The sequence below is a fragment of the Scyliorhinus torazame genome, chromosome 1 (assembly GCF_047496885.1).
Source record: "Scyliorhinus torazame isolate Kashiwa2021f chromosome 1, sScyTor2.1, whole genome shotgun sequence".
Classification (NCBI taxonomy): Eukaryota; Metazoa; Chordata; class Chondrichthyes; order Carcharhiniformes; family Scyliorhinidae; genus Scyliorhinus; species Scyliorhinus torazame.
The window spans coordinates 249,576,483-249,603,419 of record NC_092707.1 but is presented as its reverse complement, the minus strand read 5'-3'; the positions used below and the strand labels follow the sequence as shown (position 1 = coordinate 249,603,419).

At 50.8% G+C, this 26,937-nt stretch overlaps 1 protein-coding gene across 1 annotated transcript in view; it reads right to left on the bottom strand.

Annotated features, from left to right (window-relative positions):
• The window catches only part of LOC140420575 (acetyl-coenzyme A synthetase 2-like, mitochondrial), a 147,016-nt gene extending 129,322 nt beyond the window's left edge, over positions 1-17,694 (bottom strand). The window contains exon 1 of the mRNA XM_072504575.1: positions 17,071-17,694. Within this exon, the coding sequence (XP_072360676.1) occupies positions 17,071-17,434 (364 nt within the window). The 5' untranslated portion in view covers positions 17,435-17,694. The remainder of the gene's footprint in view (positions 1-17,070) is intronic.
• Between the last annotated feature and the right edge of the window lie 9,243 nt (positions 17,695-26,937).

Below are 26,937 nucleotides of genomic sequence, written 5' to 3'. Positions count from 1 at the left end.
GGCAAGGTGTCAGAGATTTACAGAGAGATGAGGGAAGAGGGGGAGGAGTCGGTGGGAGAACTAAAGGGAAAGTGGGAAGAAGAATTAGGGGAGGAGATAGAAGAGGGTATGTGGGCTGATGCCCTAAGCAGGGTAAATTCCTCTTCCTCATGCGCCAGGCTTAGTCTGATTCAATTTAAGGTGCTACATAGAGCACACATAACAGGGGCAAGATTGAGCAGGTTCTTTGGAGTGGAGAACAAATGTGGGAGATGTGGCGGGAGCCCGGCAAACCACGCACATATGTTTTGGGCGTGCCCGGCACTGGAAGGATATTGGAAGGGAGTGACGGGAGTGATTTCGCAGGTGGTGAAGGCCCGGGTCAAACCAAGCTGGGGGTTAGCTCTATTTGGAGTTGCGGAAGAGCCGGGAGTGCAGGAGGCGAAAGAGGCCGATGTCGTGGCCTTTGCGTCCCTAGTAGCCCGGCGCAGGATCCTAGTCATGTGGAAGGAGGTGAAACCCCCCGGACTGGAGGCCTGGGTAAATGATATGGCGGTGTTTATTAAACTGGAGCAGATAAAGTTTGCCCTGAGAGGATCGGCTCAAGGGTTCACCAGGCGGTGGCAGCCATTTCTCGACTACCTAGGGGAACGTTAGAGGGGAGATGGATGACCAGCAGCAGCAGCCCAGGGGGAAGGGGGGGGGGGGGCGTTTAGTTCAGTTTAGGCCAATAGATAATGGGGTTTTGTTACTTGTGTATTGTTAAAATTTTCTGATTTGTTTTCGTTTCGTTGGCTTTGTAAGAGGGAAAAATGTTGTTTAGAAAAAATTTTCAATGAAATATATTTTAAAAAGGGTCTGAAAAGAGGCAAGAGAGGTCAAGGCAGAGGTGTTTAGGGTTACACCCCTGTATATTACATGAGAAACATTAGCAACATTCAGGCCTCCCTCCTTGAAGAGTTCTAGAAACAATCATAAGTTCATGACAAACATCCTTTCCAAACATCCTACCAAATGTGTGAATGCATTTACTTCACGCCAATGATGCTGGTGCTTATCACAGAATCTTACATCACAGAATGAGGCCATTTGGTCATCATTCATGTGTTCGCTCTTTGAAAGAGTTGCCCAATTAGTCCCCTCCCTTTTTCGTTCCCCCATAGACCTGAAAATCTTTCCTTTTCAGGTAGGTAGCCAGTCCTTTTTGAAATTCACTATTGAATCGAATTGCACCTTTCTTTCAAGCACTGTCACCCAGATAACAACATTTTGCTGTGCAAAAAAAGCTCTTCTCATTTCTCCTCTGATTCTTTAATCAATTATCTTAAGGTTGTGCCTCTAGTTACCAATCCACTTCCTTCAATCTGCAATTAAAGTGCATATAACATAGTATAATGTCCAAAGGTGCAACACAGATGCGTGATCATACAAAAATTGGCAAAGTGCCAAAGACAGGAATGGTAACTAAAAGCTCAGCAAGAGGTGGATTTTCAGATGTGTCTTAAAGAGAGAGAAGGGAATGTGGCACGGTGAAGAGACAAAGAACAAAGAAAATTACAGCACAGGAACAGGCCCTTCGGCCCTCCAAGCCCGTACCGACCATGATGCCCGACTAAACTACAATCTTCTACACTTCCTGGATCCGTATCCCTCTATTCCCATCCTATTCATGTATTTGTCAAGATGCCCCTTAAATGTCACTATCGTCCCTGCTTCCACCACCTCCTCCGGTAGCGGGTTCCAGACACCCACTACCCTGTGTAAAAAACTTGCCTCGTACATGTACTCTAAACCTTGCCCCTCGCACCTTAAACCTATGCCCCCTAGTAATTGACCTCACTGCCCTGGGGAAAAGCTCTGACTATCCACTCTGTCTATGCCCCTCATAATTTTGTAGACCTCTATCAGGTCGCCCCCGTTGTTCCAGTGAGAACAAACCGAGTTTATTCAACCGCTCCTCATAGCTAATGCCCTCCATACCAGGCAACATCCTGGTAAATCTCTTCTGCACCCTCTCTAAAGCCTCCACATCCTTCTGGTAGTGTGGCGACCAGAATTGAACACTATACTCCAAGTGTGGCCTAACTAAGGTTCTATACAGCTGCAACATGACGTGCCAATTCTTATACTCAATGCCGTGGCCAATGAAGGCAAGCATGCCGTATGCCTTCTTGACTACCTTCTCCACCTGTGTTGCCACTTTCAGCGACCTGTATACCTGTGAGACAGTGAGGTTTAAAGGGGGAAATCCGGAGCTTAGTTCCCATATGGCCAAAGGCTCTGCCAGCAGTACTGGAGTGAAGGAAGAGGGGTATGTGCAAGAGATCAGAATTGGAAGAGCGTGGTTCTTGGGAGCTGTAGGGCTAATACTAGGTTACAGAGATGTGGAGAGGCAAGGCCACAGAAGGATTTAAATGCAAGAATGTGTGTTTATAAATGGAGATATTCAGGGTCTGGGAGACAATATAGGTCAGCAAACACAGTGGTGATGGCTGAACAGAACTTAAGACCATAAGACCATGGAACTTGCCACAAATTAAGAAACGTGTGGTGGAGTTTTGCATGAGCTCAGTGTGATGAAGGTAGAAATTGATATATATTATATTTCATACTTGCAGCTGTAATGTTATAAAAAACAACCCTGGTTTAAAATACAGACAGGCAGTGTGTCTACTAAAGCTGTAATTAAGGCATTGTAAAAAGTGAGCTAATCATGGTTTCTCAATTTTTACATGTTTACATATAGATGGCTAATGGGATATTGCTTTGATTGCTTGAGATTCCCTGTGGGTGTAAATAATTTGAGAGATTGTGTGTAGTCCTAGGTATGCAGGTCATTGGACATCTTAATGGGATACAGATGAAGTAATTAATGGGAGGAGCATGGTCTCTTTGTAGTTTGCAGTTTTGCAAAATGCTGTTAGGTTGAGCAGAAGAGTCTGACAAGACAAAAGTGTACTGGATCTGCCTTTGAAAGGGGGCGGGATTCTCCCAGCCCTGGGCCAGGCCGGAGAATCCCCAACGCCGGCACGCGATTCCCCGCAGAGCAGAGAATCGGCGCCATTGGCGCCGCTGTGATTGGCGCGGCGCCGGTTGCTGGCCGCTCTATGTGGCCAGCCCGGCGATTCTCCAGCCCAAATGGGCCGAGCGGCCGTGAAAAAAAAAACGAGTCCCGCCGGCGCCATTCTAACGTGCTCTCAGCCGGCGGGAATTCGGCATGGAAGGGTCGGGGGGCGCGGCCTGTGGGGGAGGGAGGGGAGGTCCGAACCCGGGGTGGGGGGGCCTCCGATGTGGCCTGGCCCGCGCTCGGGGCCCACCGATCGGCAGGCCGGCCTCTCTGGCTGGGGGCCTCCTTTCCTATGCGCCGGCCCCTGTAGCCCTGCGCCATGTTGCATCGGGGCCGGCGCGGAAAAGGGAGTCACTGCGCATGCGCACGTTGGCGCCGGTGCCAATGCGCATGCGCGGACCCCGTGGCGCCCAGTTGACGCTGGGGTCAGCAGCTGGAGCGGCGTGGGTCGCTCCAGTGTCGTGCTGACCCCCTGTAGGGGCCAGGATTGCTAATCCTGAGGCCCTGTTGACGCCGTCGGGAAACCTGACGGCGTTTACAATGGCGTCAACACTTCGCCTCAGTATCAGAGAATCCCGCCCACAGTGTCCAATGGAGAGACCTGCAATGGGAAAGGGAATTACTGTGTAGCCATCTGGGATGGCCACTTACAAAGGAAACTTTTACAAAGACTCAAGGGAAATATGGCCAATACAGGATTCAGGCAAACTCAGAGCCTAAATGTATATTTGCTAACAGAGAACCAGACAGTATCAAAATCCCTAGCCGATTTGCATTCTAATGGACCATTTCCCCAGGACAAAGGACTAGTACTCAGGTGTCAGATACAATTCCAGACACATCGGCGCCACTCCCTTCACCCAGGAAGCCCAAACAGCCAGGGTCAATGGCCGCTCAGGACACGCCCAGCCATTAAGACACCCGCCCCTTTATTGGCTCAAATCAAAGGCAGTATAAGAGTATAAGAATTGGCAAGTCATGTTGCAGCTGTATAGAACCTTAGTTAGGCCACACTTGGAGTATAGTGTTCAATTCTGGTCGCCACACTACCAGAAGGATGTGGAGGCTTTAGAGAGGGTGCAGAAGAGATTTACCAGAATGTTGCCTGGTATGGAGGGCATAAGCTATGAGGAGCGATTGAATAAACTCGGTTTGTTCTCACTGGAACGAAGGAGGTTGAGGGGCGACCTGATAGAGGTATACAAAATTATGAGGGGCATAGACAGAGTGGATAGTCAGAGGCTTTTCCCCAGGGTAGAGGGGTCAATTACTAGGGGGCATAGGTTTAAGGTGAGAGGGGCAAAGTTTAGAGTAGATGTACGAGGCAAGTTTTTTACGCAGAGGGTAGTGGGTGCCTGGAACTCACTACCGGAGGAGGTAGTGGAGGCAGGGACGATAGGGACATTTAAGGGGCATCTTGACAAATATATGAATAGGATGGGAATAGAAGGATACGGACCCAGGAAGTGTAGAAGATTGTAGTTTAGTCGGGCAGTATGGTCGGCACGGGCTTGGAGGGCCGAAGGGCCTGTTCCTGTGCTGTACATTTCTTTGTTCTTTGTTCTTTGTTTGTTTGTAATCAAAGCCTGCCAATTATTGGGTCCAAAGCGAAGGACCGCCCAAAAGAGCGCGAAACCCCAAAGGATAAAGAGAGACACTGCCATGTGTTCGATCTCTTTTGGCCCTGGCACACCGGCACTCTTCGGCCCGGCCTGTACCTGAAGCCAATTGCAGCACCACGACCAGAAGCAAGTTCAAGGTCAACGATCGCTACCAGACGGATGAGCCCACCTGAACCGAAGCTCCTTCTCCAGACCCAGCCACTCCAGATCCGAACAAAGGCCGTGTTCCTCTGCCAAAGCCGGGTGCCTGAAGTTAAGTACAGGTTGTTGTAGTGTTAGGTGTAATTTAGCTTGTAGTGTTTTTATGTTGCATGTGTGAGTTAATCCTGTGTGTAAATAAACCATTATTGAACTTGAACTAACTGACTGGTTGTTGTGTTTTTGATCAATATCCAGTTGAACCTTGTGGTGGTATCATCTGATACCTGGCGACTCTGAAAAGCAATATTACTCAATATTAAGACGGGCAACATTATTGTTGTCTCCGGTGCAAAATTGGCAACAGTTATTAGTGACGCTGGGGTGATAGTATTTCACTCATCAAAATCGGCAACAACTGAAAGCCACAACCCTCCAACCCACTCCACCCCGATCCCATTCCTGCAATCCCCTTCCCACTACCAACTTTCCGATCCAACAATAATCCGAGTTGAAGTCCCTGGAGCACCATTGACAGCAGCCATCAGCATCCTAAATCCCAGGGAAGGCCTGATGCTGGACAGTTAAGTACCTGATAGGCATTTAATTTGGTTGGCCTCCCCCACAGAAGTGATGTGGGCTTCTCAATGGTTTTCCAACCTGAGCATGGGTCCATGTCGGGAACATTAAATGTTATATGCAGGGAAAGGCTGGAAGTCCGCAGTCTTGGTGTTGGGGCGGGTTTCCGAATTAGCAGTATTTTCTAACTTTGTTTCTGATTTCCAGTATTTGAAAGATTATTTCTCAGTTTTAACCATGGTTGAAAAGCAATCCTAGGAGAAAACCGGTGATAAATAAATTACAACTGCGGATTAAATTCAGCAGAGATTAAATCTCTTATGAAAGTATAATTTTAAGTACTTATTTGTTCCTTCATCAAGAATTGGTGCTTTATGGTACTCAGTCTTGCCTACATTGACCTACGCTGCCTCCCTGAACTCTCATTTCATTATTTCCACCTCCTCCACTCTCTCCATAACCTCTCAATGGTTGTTCAGTCACCTGCTCAGCTCATGCAGTCCAAAGAAAAAGAATGCACTATTTATGATGACAGACTTTGAACAAATGTGATTAGCTTTGATCAGCAGAACGCTTCAATGTACATCACAAGGGGGAAAAGAGCACTTATAAAGCCTCTTCCAGAAATGGGTTAAATGCCATTTGGGACATGGAGGCACTATATTGTAAAATAATAAGTAAATTTAAAACTGGTGTGCAGACAGATTACAAAGCGTTTGGCCAAAGCAGTTCCATCTAGTATTATTTCAATGCTGTTAAACTAGTTTTGCCTTTGTTGTCACGACAACCAGATACATCATTCAATCTAATTCTTCAATTGTGCAAAGACTTGGCCAGACTCCATCAGACTGCTGCAATCCAATTTGGGCATGGCACCTTGGAAAAGATATATTAGCCTTAGTCGAGGGAATTTTACAACCTCCCATGGCATGTTTGCAGGTGGTGGGAGGGGCATTTAAAATAAAACAGTAAGCCTATTGCCTCTCCACCCACCCCTTAGAACTGTTCCCCATATTACCATGGGCAGGTTAAGGCATCAGACAGACAGCCCTTAGGCCAATTGAGGCCTTTACCTGACCAATTCATGGCCTCGTTCTGACTGCCACAATAATACATGTGGCTGGGGACTGCAGAACGAAGGAAGCCAAGCCATTACTCTGCAACTCGGGCTAGAAAGCAAGACGGTAGGGGACGTACCTTGTTTGGGATGATTTACTGTAGCAACCTGGGGCACACTCCAAGATCATACCCCTGCTCCCCCCTTTGAGCCTCCCCTCCTCAATCCCCCAGAAGACTGTGGCTGTTGGGGCAATTTACATTTTTAAGACTTGAGGTTAATAGATGTATTTTGAGCAGGGCATCAGTAAGGACAAAGAAAGAACTTGCATTCATATAGTGTCTTTCAGAACCACAGGACATCCCAAAGCGCATTACAGTCAATTAGCTAATTAAGGAGTGTTGGCACTGTTGTAATGCAAGAAATTCAGCAGGCAATTTTGCACCACAGGATTCCGACAAACAGCATTAACAAAAGACCAGTTTGTTTTCAATGATGTTGGCCAGGATCCAGGGAGAACTCCTCAACTCCTCTTTGAATTTGTGCCATGGGGTATTTCACACCCACCTGACAGGGCAGAAAGGTGACTCAATTCAACATCTCAGGCCACAAAATCTCCGATTTTGAGGCTTTTTCAAGAGGATCCGTGGCATTTTACGTGGGAAAATCGGCGGCGCCCCCTCACCGATCCTCCGGGCGGTGAGGGACTAGCAGTCGCACCACGTAAAACGGCTGGCCTCGACGAAATGAACAGTCGGAGAATTGCCGGGTCCGTGGCCGCGCATAGCGATGGTTTGCCGCGGTTACGCCGTACAACATGGCGCCAGCCATGCACAGACCAGACCTGAGACAGTGCCCCCCTGGACACCCCGTCGCCATCCCCCCGGCCAGCAGCACGGCTCCCGCCCAACTGTGGCGAACGCTGGACACAGCCCGCAGCCGCCACGCTGGGTTCCCGCACGGCTGGGATCACACGTTCCGCTGCGCCATCGTGAACTCGGACAGAGCATCGGGGGAGGGCCTTCAGGTGACGTCCTGAGGCCGTCCCAACGGTGTGCGGCACCGCGCCGTGATGACACCGTTTTGGAGGGCGCGGAGCATGCGAAAACAGGTTCCATCATAAAAAGGGATTCTCCGCCTGATCGCAGATTTCAAACGGAGCATCTCACCCCTCATCTGAAAGATGGCACCTCACACATTGCTACAACTCCTCAGAACTACACTGGAGTGTCAGCAAGGATTTTGTACTCATGTCTCTGCAGTGAGACTTGAACCCTCAGCCTTCTGACTCTTACAAATGGAGTGCTGGCAGTTGAGCTGAAGCTAACATGATAAACTCTTTCAGAATGCATTGGTTCAATGACATGCATAGAAAGCGAATTACTATTCCAGTAGACAACTATGACAGAATCTTTTGCTCTCACTAATGGTGAACTTGGAAGTGGGAAGGGCACATACTCAGGCGGGATGACGGCATATCTAAACTCCGCCGCCTTCTCACCTCCACCCATTTTGGGATTTTTAATATAAATTTAGAGTACCCAATTATTATTTTTATCCAATTAAGGGGCTATTTAGTGTGGCCAATCCACCTAGCCTGCACATCTTTGGGTTGTGGGGGCGAAACCCATGCAGACACGGGGAGAATGTGCAAACTCCACACGGACAGTGACCCAGGGCCGGGATTCGAACCTGGGTCCTCAGCGCCGCAGTCCCAGTGCGAACCACTGAGCCACATGTTGCCCTACCTCCACCCATTTGACCTTCCCATCCCGTCGCCAATTTAGAACCATAAACAGTCAATTAATGAGCACTTAAGGTGGCAGGTAAAACACCCCTGATGCCTCCAGAAGTCTCCTCCCTGGGTATTACTAGGTACTCCAGCAGAAAATGCCCAAAATGGTAACGTTTCCTGTGGTGACTTTCCTGTGGTGACTTGAGAATGTGAATAGTCACTTCAGGTAGCGGCCATGACCTGCTAGCTCACGCGAACGGCAGCTCCCGCCAGGATCAGTGTTTCGGGCCGCTAAAAGGAGCGGTAGCGGCAGTTAACAGGAGGGAACAGACGTGGGAGAGCCCCCCTGCCCCCCCGGTGGATGGAGAGGACCAGGAGCGGAGCCGGCAGAAGCGCGACCCCGGGGAAGAAGGTCGAGAAGGTCCGGGAGGACAAAATGGCGGCCGGAGAGGATCGGGAGGTGTGGGCCCAGTGGGCCAGAGAACAGCAGGAGCTCCTTAAAAACTGCTTCATGGAGCTGAAAACAGAGATGCTGGCCTCCATGGAGAGAATTGTGGTGACCCAGAAGGCGCAGGAGAAGGAGATCAAGGAGGTGAGGAGGAAGGTGGCGGAGAATGAGGACGAGATCTTGGGCCTGGCGGGGAAAGTGGAGGCGCATGAGGCGCTCCATAAGAGATGGCAGGAGAGGCTGGATGACCTTGAGTGCAGGTCTCGGAGCCACAATCTGCGGATCCTGGGCCTTCCCGAAGGAGCGGAGGAGGCGGACGCGAGCACGTACGTGGCCACAATGTTGGGGACGTGATGGCGCGGGGGCCTTCCCGCGGCCCTTGGAGCTGGATGGGGCGCACAGGGTTCTCGCCAGAAAGCCGAGGGTAAACGAGCCACTGAGGGCGATGGTGATACGGTTTCAGCGCTTGGCAGACCGGGAGCGAGTCCTGCGGTGGGCGAAGAAAGAGCAGAGCAGTAAGTGGGAGAACGGCGAGATCCGAATTTACCAGGACCTGGGAGCTGAGCTGGCGATGAGGCGTGAAGGTTTTAACCGGGCGAAGGCGGTCCTCCACGGTAAAGGGGTGAAGTTTGGGCTCCTACACCCGGCGAGAGTGTGGGTAACATACCAGGACAGGCACCACTATTTTGATACCCCAGACGAGGCGTGGTCGTTCATCAGGCAGGAGAAGCTGGACCTGAACTAAGGGACTGTTGTATGGGGGTGAAATGTGTGGGTGGGGAGGGACCGAGGGGAGGACGGCGGGTAAAGCATAAGTTTATGGGCCTGTCTGCCCTAGTTTGGTTGGGGGTTTTGTTGTTTGTTTTGCTTATTTTCCAGGTGTTTTGTTTTCCAGGTGTTCGGTGCTAGGGGACGGGAAACGCCCGGGACGGGCTGTCCGGCGCACGGGGAGGTCACAGATGGCGCTTGCCCCTCTACCCTGCGGGGGAGCCCGAAGGAGGCAACAAGTTAAGGGTTGGTATATAGAGGAGGGAGCGGCCGGGGTCAGCATGGGTGAGCTGATTCACAGAAGCACAAAGGGGCGGGAAACCAGAGCTAAGCGGGGGGGTTGGGGGGGGTGGGGGGGGGGGGTTTGTGGGGGGGAGGGGTGCTGCTTTGCTGACTGAAGGGGAGCCAGGTGAGGGGTATGGATGGAAAGTCGGGTGAGGGGGCCGCCGGGGGGAGAGCTGGAGGAGGGAGACGGGGGCACGCGGTTGGCCGAAAAAGGGAGATGGCTAGTCGGCGTGATGGGGGGGTGGTTACCCCCCCCTACCCCCCGACCAGGCTGATCACGTGAAATGTGAGGGGCCTGGATGGGCCGGTCAAGCGGTCCCGCGTGTTCTCGCATTTGAAGGGGTTGATGGCAGACGTGGCCATGTTGCAAGAGACGCACTTAAAGCTCGCGGACCAGACGAGACTAAGAAAAGGATGGGTGGGACAGGTGATTTACTCGGGGTTAGACTCAAAGACCAGAGGAGTGGCTATTTTGGTCAGTAACGAGTGGCATTTGAGGCGGGGAGCATCGTGGCGGACAAGGGGGGCAGGTATATAATGGTGAGTGGCAAGCTGCAGGGGTCCCGGGGAGTGTTAGTGAATGTATATGCCCCGAACTGGGGCTATGCGGACTTTATGAGGCGCGTGTTGGGTAGGATCCCGGACTTGGGGATAAGTCACCTGATTATGGGAGGGACTTTAATACGATCTTGGATCCGACCTTGGATCGTTCCAAGACCAGAACGGGAAAGAGGCCGGGGGCGGCCAGGGCCTCGTGGGAGTTCATGGGCCAGATGGGGGGAGTGGACCCCTGGAGGTTTACGCAGCCAAGGACGAAGGAGTTTTCCTTTTTCTCCCATGTCCATAAAGCCTATTCGCGAATAGACTTCTTTGTGTTGAGTAGGGCGTTAATCCCGAGGGTGGAGGGGGTAGAATACTCGGCCATTGCGGTCTCGGACCATGGCCCGCACTGGGTGGACCTGCGACTGGGGACGGAACGGGGTCAGCGCCCTCTCTGGCGACTGAATGTGGGGCTGCTGGCGGACGAAGAGGTGTGCGGGCGGATAAGGAGGAGTATTGAGAATTATGTGGGAGCAAATGACACAGGAGAGGTGACGGTGGCAGTGGTTTGGGAGGCTCTGAAGGCGGTCGTTAGGGGAGAGTTCATCTCCATTAGGTCCCACAGAGAGCAGGAGAGAGCGGAGAGGGAGAGACTGGTGGGAGAGATACTCAGGGTGGATAGGAGGTACGCGGAGGCCCCAGAGGGGGGGGCTGTTGAACGAGCGCCAGAAATTACATGCGGAGTTTGACTTGCTGTCCACGGGGAAGGCGGAGGCGCAACTGAGGAAAGCGATGGGGGCAGTTTATGAGCATGGGGAGAAGGCGAGTAGGATGCTGGCGCAACAGCTGCGCAGAAGGGAGGCGGCCAGAGAGATTGGGGGAGTGCGGGATAGGGAAGGCAACATGGTGCTGAGCCCAGAGAGGGTCAATGAAGTCTTCAGGGAGTTCTACGGGAAGTTATACGAGTCGGAACCCCCCGGGGAGGGGGAAGGGATGAGGCGGTTCATGGACCAGTTGAGGTTCCCAAGGGTGGAAGCAGAGCAGGTGCAGGGACTGGGGGCCCCAATTGGGTTGGTGGAGGTAGTCAGGGGGCTGGCAGGCATGCAGACGGTCGGCAGGGGAGAGTTAAGCCCGGATGGCTTCCCCGTAGAATTTTATAAGAAGTTCTCGGAGCTGCTGAGCCCGCTCCTGATGAGGACCTTCAATGAGGCAAAGGAGAAAGGGATCCTCCCTCCAACAATGTCGCAGGCATTGATATCGCTCATCCTGAAGAAGGAGAAGGATCCGCTTCAGTGTGGGTCCTACAGGCCGATATCGCTCCTGAACGTAGATGCCAAGCTGTTGGCAAACATTCTGGCCACCAGAATAGAGGACTGTGTCCTGGGAGTGATTGGGGAGGACCAGATGGGTTTTGTTAAGGGCAGGCAGCTGAACGCGAACATGAGGAGGCTCCTGAATATTATCATGATGACCTCGGAGGGCGAGAAGGTGGAGGTGGTGGCTGCGATGGACACAGAGAAGGCCTTCGACAGGGTGGAGTGGGAGTATCTGTGGGAGGCTCTAGGCAGGTTTGGATTTGGGGAGGGATTTATAGGGTGGGTCAAGCTGCTGTATCAGGCCGCTGTAGCGAGTGTGTCCACAAACCGGCTAAGGTCGGAATATTTCAGGCTGCACCGGGGGACGAGACAGGGGTGTCCCCTGTCCCCGTTGCTGTTTGCCCTGGCAATTGAGCCTTTGGCCATTGCGCTCAGGACTTCGGGGGATTGGAGGGGGCTGGTGCGCAGAGGGAGGAGCACCGGGTCTCCCTCTACACGGATGACCTGTTGTATATTTCGGACCCGTTAGAGGGGATGGGGGAGGTCATGCGGATCCTGGGGGACTTCGGGAGGTTCTCAGGGTATAAATGGAATGTGGGGAAGAGTGAGCTGTTCGTGGTCCACGGTAGGGGCCAGGAGAGACAGAGGGAGCTCCCGCTCAGGATAGTGGAGAGGAGCTTTCGGTACTTGGGGTTACAAGTGGCCAGGAACTGGGATGCCCTGCACAGGCTCAACTTAACCCGGCTAATGGAGCAGATGGAGGGAGAGTTTAAAAGGTGGGATATGCTCCCGCTTTCCTTGGCGGGACAGGTGCAGACTGTGAAGGTGACGGTTCTCCCCAGGTTCCTCTTCGTATTTCAGTGCCTCCCCATTTTCATCCCCAAGTCCTTCTTTAAGCGGGTGAACAGGATTGTGACGGGATTTGTGTAGGCGAATAAAACCCCGCGAGTCAAAAGGGTATTCTTGGAGCGTAGCCGGGCGGGGAGGACTGGCTCTGCCGAACTTCTGCAGTTATTACTGGGCGGCCAATGTGGCCATGATCAGGAAATGGATGATGGAGGAGGGGGTGGCGTGGGGGCGGTTGGAGGTGGCGTCGTGTAGAGGTACCAGTCTAGGGGCACTTGTTACGGCTCCGCTGCCGTTCCCGCCGGCGCGATACACCACTAGTCTGGTGGTGACGGCGGCACTGAGGATCCGGGGGCAGTGGAGGCGACACAGGGGAGAGGAGGGGGCCTCGGTGTGGACCTCGATACGGAATAACCGCAGATTTGCTCCGGGTAGGTTGGATGGGGGATACCAAGGCTGGTACAGGGCAGGTATTAGGAGGATGGGGGAACCTGTTTATAGACGGGACTTTCCCTAGCATGCAGGCGCTGGAGGAGAAGTTCGGCCTGCCCCTGGGGAATGCGTTCAGGTACCTCCAGGTTCGTGACTTTCTTAGAAAACAGGTGGGACATTTCCGCTGCTGCCCCCGCGTAGGATCCAGGACAGGGTGGTGTCTGGCATCTGGGTAGGGGAGGGGAAAGTGTCGGACATATATCAGGAGCTGCAGGAGGTGGAGGAAGCCTCAGTGGAGGAGTTGAAGGGCAAGTGGGAGGAGGAGCTGGGTGAGGAACTGGATGAGGGCCTGTGGGCCGATGCCCTGGGCAGGGTGAACTCATCCTCATCATGTGCCAGGCTTAGCTTAATTCAGTTCAAGGTGGTGCATCGGCGCATATAACAGCGGCAAGAATGAGTACGGTTTTTGGGGTGGAGGACAGGTGCCAGAGATGTGCATGGAGTCCGGCGAACCATGCCCATATGTTTTGGGCATGCCCAGCTCTCAAATAATTCTGGCAGGGGTTTGCGAGGATGATGTCTAGGATTTTGGACATTCAGGTGAAGGCGAGCCCAACATATTTGGGGTGTCGGAGGATCCGGGAGTGCAGGAAGTGAAAGAGGCCGAGGTACTGGCCTTTGCCTCCCTGGTAGCCTGGAGACGGATCTTGTTAATGTGGAGGGACTCGAAACCCCCGAGTGTGGAGACCTGGGTTAGCGATATGGCAGGGTTCCTCAGCCTGGAGCGAATAAAGTTCGCCTTGAGAGGGTCCTTGATGGGGTTCTCCCAGCGGTGGCAACCTTTCCTTGACTTTCTAGGGGAGCAGTAAGTGTCAGCAGCAGCAGCATCCGGGGGGGGGGGGGGGGGGGGGGGGGGGGGAGTTCAGGTGGGGGGGGGGGTACTGTTGATATAATGTGAGTTGGGCATGGAGACAAAACCCATCTTGTTCTGTTTTTTTTAAATTCTGTTGTGCAAGTAGTTTCACTGTAAACTTTGGGATTTGTTGATTGTTATTTTTTATTATTATCTGTTTATGTAAAAACACTCATTGGAAAAACTTTACTAAAACATTTATTTTTTAAAAAGAGAATGTGAGTAGTAGGAACACTCCTTGGCCTCACACGCATAATATTGGCTGCACCTCCGTCCACTCCATAATTCCCTCCATTACCCACCTTGGTCCTCTCTACTTGCCAGCCACATTGGCCTCTAGTCCACCCAACTGGCCCATAGGTGGTGTGCTACAGCAGGATAACCATTTGATGCTCACGAGTAGCACAGTAATGAGGCCAGGCTGCAAAGCATTAAAGCGGATCGCGCCTCAGTGAAAGGGTTAGGCATCATACTGGTGGCTACAAACCATCTTCCTACTATTTTTAAAGGAGGTTGCTTGGAGGCAGTGACTACTAACCTGCTCTCTGGGAATGAATTCACCATTTAAATGCACTGAAAAGAGTGTGCCACAAATTTTAACATCCAAGACACAGGAAACACAGCAGCTAAAAGAAGGCGGGTAACTTTACAGCACTACTTGTGGGCCTGGGGTAGAAAATATGCTATCCCCAGCCCTCCCAAGCTTACCTTCTCCCCTCTCATGATTAAATCTCCCTCTGTAATCTCCTGACAATCCAACCGTCATGTCCTCTCCAGCTCCCTTGATCTAATCATGACTCCTCCCTATGATGTCCTCTTTGGCTCCCCAAAGAAACCAAAACTCATCTTATGTCCTCTCAAGCTCCCCCAATATAATCACTACTTCTCCAATGATATAGACTTTGACCCAACACATTCTAATCACAGCCCCAATGTCTTTGCCAGTCCCCCAATCTCCGCACAGCTTCTCTGACGTTCTAACTTACCCTTCCCAATCTAATCGAACGCCATTCAGCTGCTCCTGACCCCCTTCAAATTTATTCACATACATTCCTGATGAGAGCTGAACAGGAAATGCAGGTAAATATGAAGAGTAAGAACTTTCTTTCAACCTCGATTAAACCTGCGGTGCAGAGTGGATACCTCCCAGAATGTAAAGGGCCTTGGCAAGATCTGTTGGACTCTTAGATTGAACCAGAAGCAGTTTTCAGTCTGAGTTCCCAATGTCCTCTCTAACCCCCCACTGAACCTAATCATGGCCCCCCCCAATGTCCACTTTGCTCCCTCCAGTTTAATTATGCTCACCCGCTGCAATGTTCTCACCAATTTCCTCTCCCAAAACCTAGTTATGGCCTCCTTCTACCCCACATAACCTCCCAGCACCCCCCACCCCACCCAGTCTAATTATGACCCCACCAATGTCCTCTCTCCAGCCTCCCTCATCCAATCACAGCCTTGGTTAATTTGACAAATGATGAGTTTCAATGGGCCAAATGGTTCTTTTTCTTATTACACGGCTGCCCCCTCACCTCACTTCCCATCATGACCTTTTGAGGTTCGCAATAGAGCAGTAGTTTGGTTAGGCTGCAGTTGGGAACACTGAATCCAGTTTTGGGAGAGACGTCAAGGACATGGAGAGAGTGCAGAAAAAAATCACTAAGGAGACGCCCAGGCAAGGGGCTTCAATTAAAAGGCAAGATTAAAGAGAATGAACCTGCACTTACATAGCACATTCATAGTTACAGGCCATTTCAAAGTGCTTTGAAGCTAATTGAATACTGTGAAGTGTAATCACTGTTGTACTGAAAGAAATGCAACAGTTTATTTGCATGCAATAAGCCACACAAACAACAATAAGGTAACAGCCAGATCATCTGATTAAGAGATAACTGACAAGGACTGCACTGGAGTATCAGTGCATAGATTATCTACCACGTTTCCTACATTACAACAATGGCTACTCTTCAAAAGTGCTGGGCTGTGTTTAAAGCACTTTAGACAATCCTGAGGTTATCAAAAGTACGAGGTGAAAGATCAAAGCTTGAACAGTTTGAAGCCTGAAATGTGAAAATACTGTAGCTATGAAGTTTACTATTTTAAAGTTATAAATTAAACATAGAAAATATTGGCCTGTATCTTCCAAGCAGGCCAATTGCCTTTAAGTGTTCAAAAAGGGTAGGTGGGGTTACTGGGTTACAGGGATAATGGGGATAGGGAGGTGTGAGTGCTCTTTCCAAGGGCCGGTGCAGACTCGATGGGCCGAGCGGCCTCCTTCTGCACTGTAAATTCTATGATATTCTATGAATGCTGAGTGCATTACCACTGTGTGCGAAGATTCTCCTGACCCAACCCTGCTGTGCATTTCTGCCCATCAGAAATCCAGGTTGTAACATCCGGCAGGAAGGCGCTGATGTCGGCGGCGGAGGGGCTGGCGGCGTGGCACAGCCGGACCTTGGCATTGGGAACCCGGCCACAGCCCCTGCTCTTCCCCGCCGTCCTGCCGGTGACAGATGCACAGGGACGGCGGCAGCGTCGGAAGGGAATCTGCAGCAGGCGGCTGCTCCCCATGATCATTGCCATGTCCCGCTCTCTCTCTCACTCTCGGTGTTAAGGAGTTTGCTGGTCGGTCGGCAGGCAGCGCGGTAGCACAGTGGTTAGCACTGTTGCTTCACAGCGCCAGGGTCCCAGGTTCGATTCCCCGCTGGGGAGTCTGCACGTTCTCCCAGTGTCTGCGTGGGTTTCCTCCCGGTGCTCCGGTTTCCTCCCCCAGTCCAAAGATGTGCAGGTTAGGTGGATTGGCCATGATAAATTGCCCTTAGTGTCCAAACAGATTGGATGCGGTTACGGGGTTAGGGTGGAGGTGTGGGCTGAAGTGGGGTGCTCTTTCCAAGAGCCGGTGCAGACTTGATGGGCCTAATGGCCTCCTTCTGCACTGTAAATTCTATGATTCTGGACATCTCTCAGCAAATGGAAAAGTTTGACAACTCACTTTCAGTTCCCATTGTTATGACGCCCAGAAGATCTGGTGGGCAGAGTTTCAATTCCCTGACACAACACAATTTGTGTTTCTTGATATTTTTGCTGTATCTTAAGCTATGAAAACTCAATCCACACAAAAATATAAAGATCAGTGTTTTGCCAATAGCTTCGCCACTGCGGTCACCATTTTGGAGCTGCTGAGGGGAGAATATTCCTCCACCTGTTTTTAATCATCTGACTCCAAAGAAATTTATTTTTCCAAAAGCCAATATTTATCAATCTGGGATCCACATCCTCGCTCTCTTTCCAGCTGCCCAGTCGGAATGTGCAATAAAGTGCAGAGCTCATTGCTGAGAGGGTTTGTACCTGACACGTTGAGTTGTCCCCCCGGGAACCAGGCGATGGAGCCTCTGCTGAAGTCACAGTCCTGGACCCGGTGGAAGGGCTGGTCCCACTCCAGCCTCTCCTTGGCCAGTGTGCCCCAGAACTGGTCGGGGTCGCTGAGGGCGAAGTCCAACAGATCGGCGAACGATTTTACCCGGGGGAAGGAGCTGGCCTCGGGCAGGAAGGCGCTGATGTCGGCGGCGGAGGGGCTGGCGGCGTGGCACAGACGGACCTTGGAGTCGGGCGCCCGGCCACAGCCCCTGCTCTTCCCCGCAGATGCACAGGGAAGGCGGCAGCGACGGAAGGGAATCTGCAGCAGGCGGCTGCTTCCCATGATCATTGCCATGTCCCGCTCTCTCTCTCACTCTGTCTCTCTCGGTGTCAGGGAGGTTGCCGGGTGCTGGTTGGCCGCCTGGGCTGGGTGTCAGTTGCACAGCAAGCGGGGCGCCTGGAGGAGATTCCTCAGGAAGATCCCTGGTGAAGTGAGCCCTCCTTCGTGTGGAGCAGGAGGAGGCGCCCAGTGTGACACGAGCCCAGCCCAAAATAGGAAGCTGTGTAGCATGAAGAAGATTGAGCTGGAAGAAAGGGGCCCCCTTGAGGTGAAGACATGCTGCAGGAGAATTGGTGTGAGGAAGGTTCAAATGCACAGACCACCTCTACCTGCCTGAGATCACAAAACACACTGACATCACAAAGCAGCTTGCAGGGCATTCCCGCCCTGCCCAAATGTCATCCGCATCAAATTACAGCAAACAACTGTCTGCTCATATTTGATTGCCATCTTTTCACAACTGTTCATCAATTGTAATGGGGATAGGCTGCTAATTTCTCGTAATCCAGAGAACATGAGTACAAATTCTACCGGAGCAATGTGAGAATCTGAATTATGTTTCATAGAATCATAGAATTTACAGTTCAGAAGGAGGCCATTCGGCCCTTGGAAAGAGCAGCCTACTTCAGCCCACACCTCCGCCCTATCCCGGTAACCTCAGCTAACCTTTTTGGATACTAAGAGTAATTTAGCATGGCCAATCCACCTAACCTGCACATCTTTGGACTGTGGGAGGAATCGGAGCACCCGGAGGAACCCCACGCAGACAGGGGAAGAACGTACAAACTCCACACAGACAGTGACCCGAGGCTGGAATTGAACCCGGGACCCTGGAGCTGTGAGGCAGCAGTGCTAACCACTGTTCCACCGTGCCGCCCTCTTTAAAAAAAACACTGCAGATAAAAAGATGCCACCGGTCACAACCTCATACATTGTCCATCATTTATAATTGTCTGCCATTGACACTGTCCACACTCACAATGTTCACACTCCCACTGGTCATAATCACATATGCAGTAAACACAACTGGATAACGACAATCTAACCTACTACCCCCTTTAACTGCCCCATCCTCAATCCACACACCAGAGACAAACAGAGAGGGGATTGAGAGCAGATAGACACACTCCTGTGCTTTTCAAACTCTGGGTTAAATTTCTGTGTCCGGCAAGACGGGGTGAAATTCTCCATTTAAGTGGTGTCAATTTCCAGCTGACTACTTCAAAATCACTCAAGCATGAAGGGAGATGATTGGAAAGCACTTAATTCTGTTTGAAGTGGTTAGCACTGCAGCCTCACGGTGCTGAGGACCCGGGTTCGGTCCCAAATCTGAATCACTGTCCATGTGAAGTTTACACATTCTTCCCGTGTCTCACCCCCCACAACCCAGAGATGGGTAGGATAGGTGGATTGGTCACACTAAATTGCCCCTTAATTGAAAAAAAAATTCTATACTCTAAATTTTTTTTTTTTAATTCTGTTTGAAGTGGTTGATGTTTATAAACATTGCAGTTAGGGCACTTCAGTTACTCAAGTGTGAATGAAGATGAATGAAGCAAAGATGACAGCTGTATGTGTGTGGAAGCTGTCAATCACAGCCTAGTAAGGGAAATGAATGAATGGTTGCAGCTCAAGTCTCGGAGGGGGTTTAGACACAGCTGACTGCTTTTTCTATCCAGGAATTGACGTGGTACTTCCTGTGTCTGAACCAGCAGGTGTATGTCCAGGTGAGTGTTACAACAGTATTTTTTTTCACTGTCTCTGTCTGGACTGCTCTCTAGCTTCCAGATGTACTTTGGGGGAAACTCCCTTAAGCAGTTACCTCCTTGGCCCATCGCGAGATCCACCATGCCAGATACAAGTTTGTCTATACCTGTAGTGATTCTTGGCCACGTGATTCCCGGCCCAGAGGACCAGAGAATCACGCGGGCCAGAACATGGTGCCCAGTCCGCTGAGTGGATGCACGGTAGCATTGTGGATAGCACAATTGCTTCACAGCTCAAGGGTCCCAGGTTCAATTCCGGCTTGGGTCACTGTCTGTGCGGAGTCTGCACATCCTCCCCGTGTATGCGTGGGTTTCTTCTGGGTGCTCTGGTTTCCTCCCACAGTCCAAAGATGTGCAGGTTAGGTGGATTGGCCATGCTAAATTGCCCTTAGTGTCCAAAATTGCCCTTAGTGTTGGGTAGGGTTACTGGGCTATGGGGATAGGGTGGAGGTGTGGATCTTGGGTAGGGTGCTCTTTCCAAGAGCCGGTGCAGACTCGATGGGCCGAATGGCCTCCTTCTGCTCAGTAAATTCTATGATAATTTATGATGCAAATGGATCTTAATGACCCATTTATACCTTTCCGCTGGAATGGGACGTGAAACTTGATCCCGACGCCAGCGGGGGAGGCAGAGGGCGGAGCATCGGAAACGAACCAGCACAACTGACTCTGGATCATCCACCTCACCAGGGACTCCGATACTGATGGCCCGAGGCGGAGAATGGTTTAATGCAGAATTACTGAGACTTTTCATGGGATGTGGAATGTAGCACCCTCTGGTGTGCTACTTCAGTACAGCAGATTCGAGAATGGCTCCGATAACTTTCTCCGTCCTGAGAATAAGTGTTGATGCCGGGACAGGATTCACGGACTTCTAGGACAGCGTAACTGGCCCTGCACCCGGACTGATTCAACAACAGTTGAGGGGCTAGCACCGACGCCACGTGGAACACAATCAATCCACTAAGAAACGGATTCGCTGGGTTCATGATTGACACTCAGGAGGCTGACAAGCTGCAGCCGCATATACACACTTCACTCCCCACACACACCATCCCAGCCAACAAGATGGCAGCGAGGGGAGCAGCGCCCCATTTTACGGACACCAAACGCGAGACCCTGCTAGACACCATGGAGGAGAGGCGGGCAACCCTGTACCCCGGGCGGGGAAAGAGGCTGCCAGCCGCGGCCATTCACCATGCCTGGGCGGAGGTGGCAGGTGCCTTCAGCGCCGTGGGCAATCAGACCGGCCAGCAGTGCCATTGCATGACCTCCTCAGGATGGCCAGGGTGAGTCGGCAGAACTGTGTCCCTGGCACTAACCCCTGTCCACACACCTGTAACCCCACCTTGCACCACATGTCGAAACCTGTACCGACCGCCATGGCTGGGTGCTCTGGCCACTCAAGCCACCCACCCCCTGGGCTGCATGCATCGGACTGTGTATTACTGCGTTTTCTGTTTCCACACCCCCCCCTACCCCCAGGAGAAGCCTGGCCATAACGGTTGAGAGCGGGAGAAGACTGGAGGGGGACCGTCGGATCAGCGACCCGTCACTGCGGCAGAGCATAGGGCCCTGGATGTGGTCAGCGGGCCCAAAGAAAGGGCAGTGGCCATGGTGGAGGTCGGCATCGGGTGAGGAAGTGAGACCTTGCTGAATTGCGGTTCCTCGTGACACCTGTAACACCCCACCTCACTCCCACACCCCCCTCCACCACTACCTCCACCACCTACCCCCCCCCCCCCTCCCAAACACACTGCCCCCCCCGGCCCGCGGTCTAATCGGGCATCTTATCGTGCAGGAGCTGCTGGTGATGGCGCGCGCCCTTCTGGAGTCCCCATTCCCAATCCCAGGTGCCGACCAGCGACAATGACACCAACACGGACGGGAACCATGAACCCGAAACCCAGGACACATTGGAGCTCGAGCGGGAACTGCCGCGAGGTTCTCGCTGCTTGGGCTGGCGAGGCCGGCAATACAATACAACGTTAATTGGTCCACTTAACGATGCCCCACGGGCTTCACGGCGCAAACGAAGGCTCGCCAGCTGATTTGCCAGAACCGCGCTCGCCACCACCCCATGCTAACAAAGTTGAACAATAGCGCCAAGAAGACCGGCCCCAAGATTCGGCGATGCGGACCTGGCCAGGCTCCTAGACGCGGTGGAGGCCAGGAGGGATGTACTGTTCCCCGAAGAGTCCCGTAGAGTGAGCCACAGGGCAGCCAATGCTACCTGGGATGAGGTGGCGACGGCTGTGAGCTCTGGGAGCGTTACCAGAACTGGCCTTCAGTGCTGTTGAAAGATCAATTACCTACATCGGGCAGCATGGATGGGTAGACACCAATGCCCTCGCCCCCACCCCCACCCCGAGACCTTTCCACTGCCACACGAGCATTCCGTCCCTTCACCTGCCCCAACCCTTCCATCACACATCGCCCCCCCCCCCAACCCACCACCACTGTGAACTATGCATGTGGTTAACGATTTCCTCCCTGTGTTTTCACAGGAGAAACTCTCACACAGACGTCAGGAGAGGGTCCAGACAGGCAGTGGGGTGCCGGTCTTAAGAATCCTCATGACCTTTGAGGCCTGGAGGTGATGGGGGTTGCCTTGGACAGAGCGGTCACCAACACGGAGGTTGGCGAAAACCACAGAGGTGAGAATCCACCGGGCCCCATCAGACCTGTCAAACGTGTGTAGTGATTGCCTTACTGACTGACCCATCCCTCCCACTGACCACATGGCCATTCTCCCGCAGGCCCTCCAGCCGACTGCGCCGGCCCATCCTGGGACCCCATCTCCAGCTTCCCATGAGACCACCTCGGAGGGGAGCTCTGAGGAAGACACAGTCGATGCGCCACAGCTGTCATCCCCACCTTCCACCAGCGCAGAGACACACACCTCGGTGGTAAACGCTTGTCAGGCTTCTGGGGCACAATCTGGTGAGCACCACACAGCTGCTGCTGCACATCTGGTGGAGGTAGGAACCCCCAGGTGAGACAGCAGTCGGAGATCTGCTGGATCCCAGAACCCAGCTGGGCCCCAGCCTGATGCTGAGCCTCTGTTACAGGGTTACCCGGAGCTGATGGAGGCATTAGGGTGCGGCCGGGACATTCAGAGTCAACGACACTCCAGCAGGTCCATCGCCGATTGGAGGAACCCCAGTGGCTACGGGTGCAGGAGATGTCGCTGACAATGCATGGCACCAAGGTCAACACTGCTAGGCTGGCAGGTCCAGTGGAGAACCTGGTGCACGCATTGGCATCATTAGTGAAGATAAAAAAGGCGTCATGCAGTTGGTGACGGCCGTGGCTGAGCGTCTCGGCAGTATGCCCAACTCACTGGGGGATGTCACCCAGTACCAGGCTATCCTTCAAGCCCCTGCATCATCGGGCTCTGCCGGCCCTTGCAGCTGACCTTGATGAGGTTCTGCGGGACATGTCCCGTTCTCAGATGGGAATGGCTGAGGTGCGGCGGAGTTTGTCTCAGCCGCAGGTGGGCATTGCCGAGTCACTGCAGAGCATGGCCCAATCACTGAGCAGCATCACCGAGGACGTCGACACCTCGGTGCAGACATCGGGGAGCCACCTGGGCTGGCAGAGCCAGATGATGCAGGAGCAGCCGGGGCTCAAACCAGTTGCCCCTCCGTCCCAAGGTGAACCCCAGGGCCCCATGAGCACTGACCAATAGGAGGGGGCGCTGAGTGCCAATCCGGACCCGTCCCATGGAATCGGGGGAGCTCATATTCTGCAAGGTCCAAGGGTAGTTAATCATTCCTATCCCATAAGACCTGTGTGGGTCATAACATCAATTCATTGGCCGCCAGCCAGCCAATCAAACCAGATCTCTTGGGTGCCAAAAATTCAAAGTTTTTTGTTCGGAAGCTAAGCCTCTATAGCATCTACAATTTTGCGAACAAATGGCCTCCTTCTGCAGTGTAGGGATTCTATGATTCTAAGCACAATTTTTCTCCAGTGTCAGGAAAATTGGCAAGCAATAATTGGCAAAACAACCAAAGGAGAAAGCAGAAGATTTTTTTTTGCACAATGTATCATGATCTGGAATGCACTGCCTAAATAAAAGTCAATGGACGCAGATTCAAAAAGTAACTTGCAACAGGAGATTGGACATAAACTTGAAAAGGAAACATTTTCAGGATTATAGAGAAAGAGCAGTGGCATGATGCTAACTGGATAACTCTTTCAAAGAGCCACCACAAACACTATAGACTGAATGGACTCCAGTGCTGTATGATACTAATTTTCATTTCATTTCCTGCATTCTTTATCATGTTTGATATGTCCTTAATTACAATCAATGGCACTCTGCCATTCCTGAGTAAAATCACATCCACAATTACCAAGCAAACGAATGCAACGGTGCTATGAAAAAGCAAACGCACCAACTCTGAATTGAAAGTTTATTCGGCATCACACATCAGCATTTAAAACATTTACGGATGAAAAATAGATTACATATCAAGATTTATACGGCTATACAGCAAAAGTGTTTTCTGACAAACATGACAGGACTAAGCTTATTGGTCGAATATCATGCCAGATTTCTTTGTGTTTGCCATAGAATAATTAATATTTTCTACTCTTAAGAATGTCCATCCTGAATTGGCAGTCATCCCCACAGCCATACATTATCTTAAAGAAGTCATTGTGGCTTATTAAATATTTTATTTAGATACAATGTAGGCTGTATTCTGGACACCAATGGACAATTAGGCATAAAGCAGCCACAACTGTACAGAACCACACCTAGAAAGGAAACTCTAGCTTTCAACTGTTTGTATGCTGCTGGTGTATTGCAACTCAGGACATGGTCAAATGCTAATCCAAGCCTGTCCAAGGTTTGTGATGCTCACATCAAAAATGTTAAATTGGACGGTATTGGACACAATTAGTTACAACTGAAGGCCCACAGAATGCTTTATAATTATACCTACTCTCACCATTATTTTCTGAATAGAATGCTCTCCACCCCCCCAATGACTTCTTACAATTTATTTTAGGTATGTTCTTGATCAAACAAATGTGGAATCATAGAATCTTATAGCACACAAGAGGTCTCCAGCCCATTATGCCCGGACTGGACCTTTAAAAGAGCTATCCTTTTAGGCCCACTATGCCCATTCTTTCCTGTAGACCGAAAAAAATAGATCCACTCCAATTGAATATCAGTCCCCTGCAGAATTTCTGATGGATAGTTTCTTCATTTGTAATGCCGGTTTTCATACCAAGGACCATAACTGTCTGTTCACCTGTTAACTTCCGCCAGAATGCTCTCCATATGTCCCTGTGTTTTTTTTCTCATGGCCCCCAGGTAATAGGATGTGAGCCTGACATATCACAGCATTACCCCACCAGCCAATAGGAGGCAAGAATTCCTTCTACTTCCATCAGCAGTTCATCAGCTGATGAAAATGAGTCACCATCTCACTGGCAACTGTACCTGGATGTATTCCCGGAGGTTTTGTCATATGATCTCCCACATCCAAGCACACTGCCACCATACTCCTGTCATTACTCACCTTGACACATTCATTCTCACACAGCCCACCTTCCTATGCCAATTGGAAAGAACAACATCCACTACTTACTTGAATGATTCTTGATTATCAAAAAGTATTTTTTCTTTATTTGTTTATGAGATGGTATTGTCCATCCCAAATTGCCCTTGAAAAGGCGATGGACAGCCATTCTCTTAAACCACTGCAGTCCATGTGGTGTAGTTACACCCACAGTTCTGTTCAGGAGAAAGTTCCAGGATTTTGACCCAATGACGGTGAAGGAATGGTGATATATTTCCAAATCAGGATGATGTGTGACTTGAAGTGGAACTTGCAGGTCGTGGAGTCCCCATGTATGTGCTGCCCTCGTCTTTCCAAGTGGTAGAGGTTACGAGTTTGCAAGGTGTTATCGAAGGGGATGTGATGAGTTGCTGCCACTGCGTTGCTGGTGGAGGGAGTGAATGTTTAAGGTGGTGAATGGGGTGCCAATCAAGTGGGCTACTTTGTCCTGGATTGCGTCGAGCTTCTTGAGGATCATTAGAACTGCACTGAGCCAGGTGGGTGGAGTTTTCCACCACACTTCTGACTTGTATCTTGTAGAGGGTGGAAAGGCTTTGGAGTGTCAAGGTGTGCTACCTGCTGTGGAATTCCTTATCTCTGACCTCCCATATGCAATAGCTTTAAAACTGTTCAAAAGAAAATACACAGAAGAAAATGTCCCTTTGACGTTTCTCCTGGGTGTAGCCATTTCTGGGAGATTAATCTTCAATTCCTGGTGGCCAAGATAATTATGAAGGGTTAGCCACCTATCTCATCTAGAATTATTAGACTTGAAATGGCTGAGATTCACACACACATACGCAAAAAAAAAATTTTTTAATCTGTTTCTGGAATATTCCATGCACAAAACTGCAACTCGCAGCCATTTACAAAAGCTTGCATTTGTTTATGATATTTTTAACCAATTTAATTTTCTCCTCAGGGTAACTGATGCTCTGTTCCTATGATGAGCTCATTGCTATGGTGACAACGTATGCTTCATCTGCCCAAAGGATCAACAGCTGTCGTTGTCGGTTGCTAAGTGCACTGGATCGCTTAAAATTGAACTACTGGTCCAATAATGGTATTTACCTCCTCTCACCCTCTTGGCCTGGCCAGGATGCACAGCAGCAACTCACCAAGACTTATTCAACATTACTTTCCAAGCCTGTAAACTTGGCCACCGAACAATCAGTGCCTCCAACTGCCCCTCCCAAGTCACACACCGTCTTGTCTTGGACATCTACCGCCATTCCTTCATCATCACTTGGTCAAAATCCTTGAACTCGCTGCCATGAGCACTATGGGGGGTCCTTCACCACATGGACTCAGCTCTTCAAGAAGGAGACACATCACCTTCTTCTAGATGGCAAGTAGTGAAGAACAATAAATGTCAGCCTTGTTGATGATGCCTACATCCAGAGAACCATTTTTTAAAAAATACTGCAGTGGGCTATACTGGGGAAAATCAGAAGCTGACCATGTGAGGGAGGTCTTACACAGACCAATTATCCATTCATCTCTCCATCTCCTGAGAATACCCCGAAAGGTGATAATTCCAGTTCTCAACAACATTTTAGCAGGGAACACTTATCTAGAACAACAGACACTAAGCACATATACAAAACGTGAGGTAGCAAAACTTTTAAAGTAAATGTCAAGTTTTCAGCATCACACAAGTATTCAGTTCATAACTGAGCCTAAAAATAATTGTAAAAAATATTAAATACCCTTGAAAAGACATCAACAATGTGTATGTCTGATTCCTAATTTTTTTGCTGCTTGTTCTTAGGTTGGTTTATGAGGTGGTTTTATATCTATGAGCTTTGAAACCGGAATAACTAGTTCAGATTTTAGGATTAGATCAGGATTTGTGTTGTCTTGGAACTTTGTGTCGTCCACATAATTGAAGTGAACTGTATCGTGTTTTATTATGTGTAAAAATATTATTTGGCTGGAAGTACGCCACAAAACTGAAAACAATCCCAGTTTCAACACGACCAAAATAGTTTTGTGTTTTATAGGACTTTGCAACCTAGAAATTGTGCAACATCCCAGCCCATGCATTACCCACTGCAAAACACATGCGTCCCTTGTATTACACAACGCATAACACAAACCAGCAATACATTACCAGCTGGATAACACAACCCATCACCCCCCCCACCCCCACCCCCACCCCCCCCCCCCACCC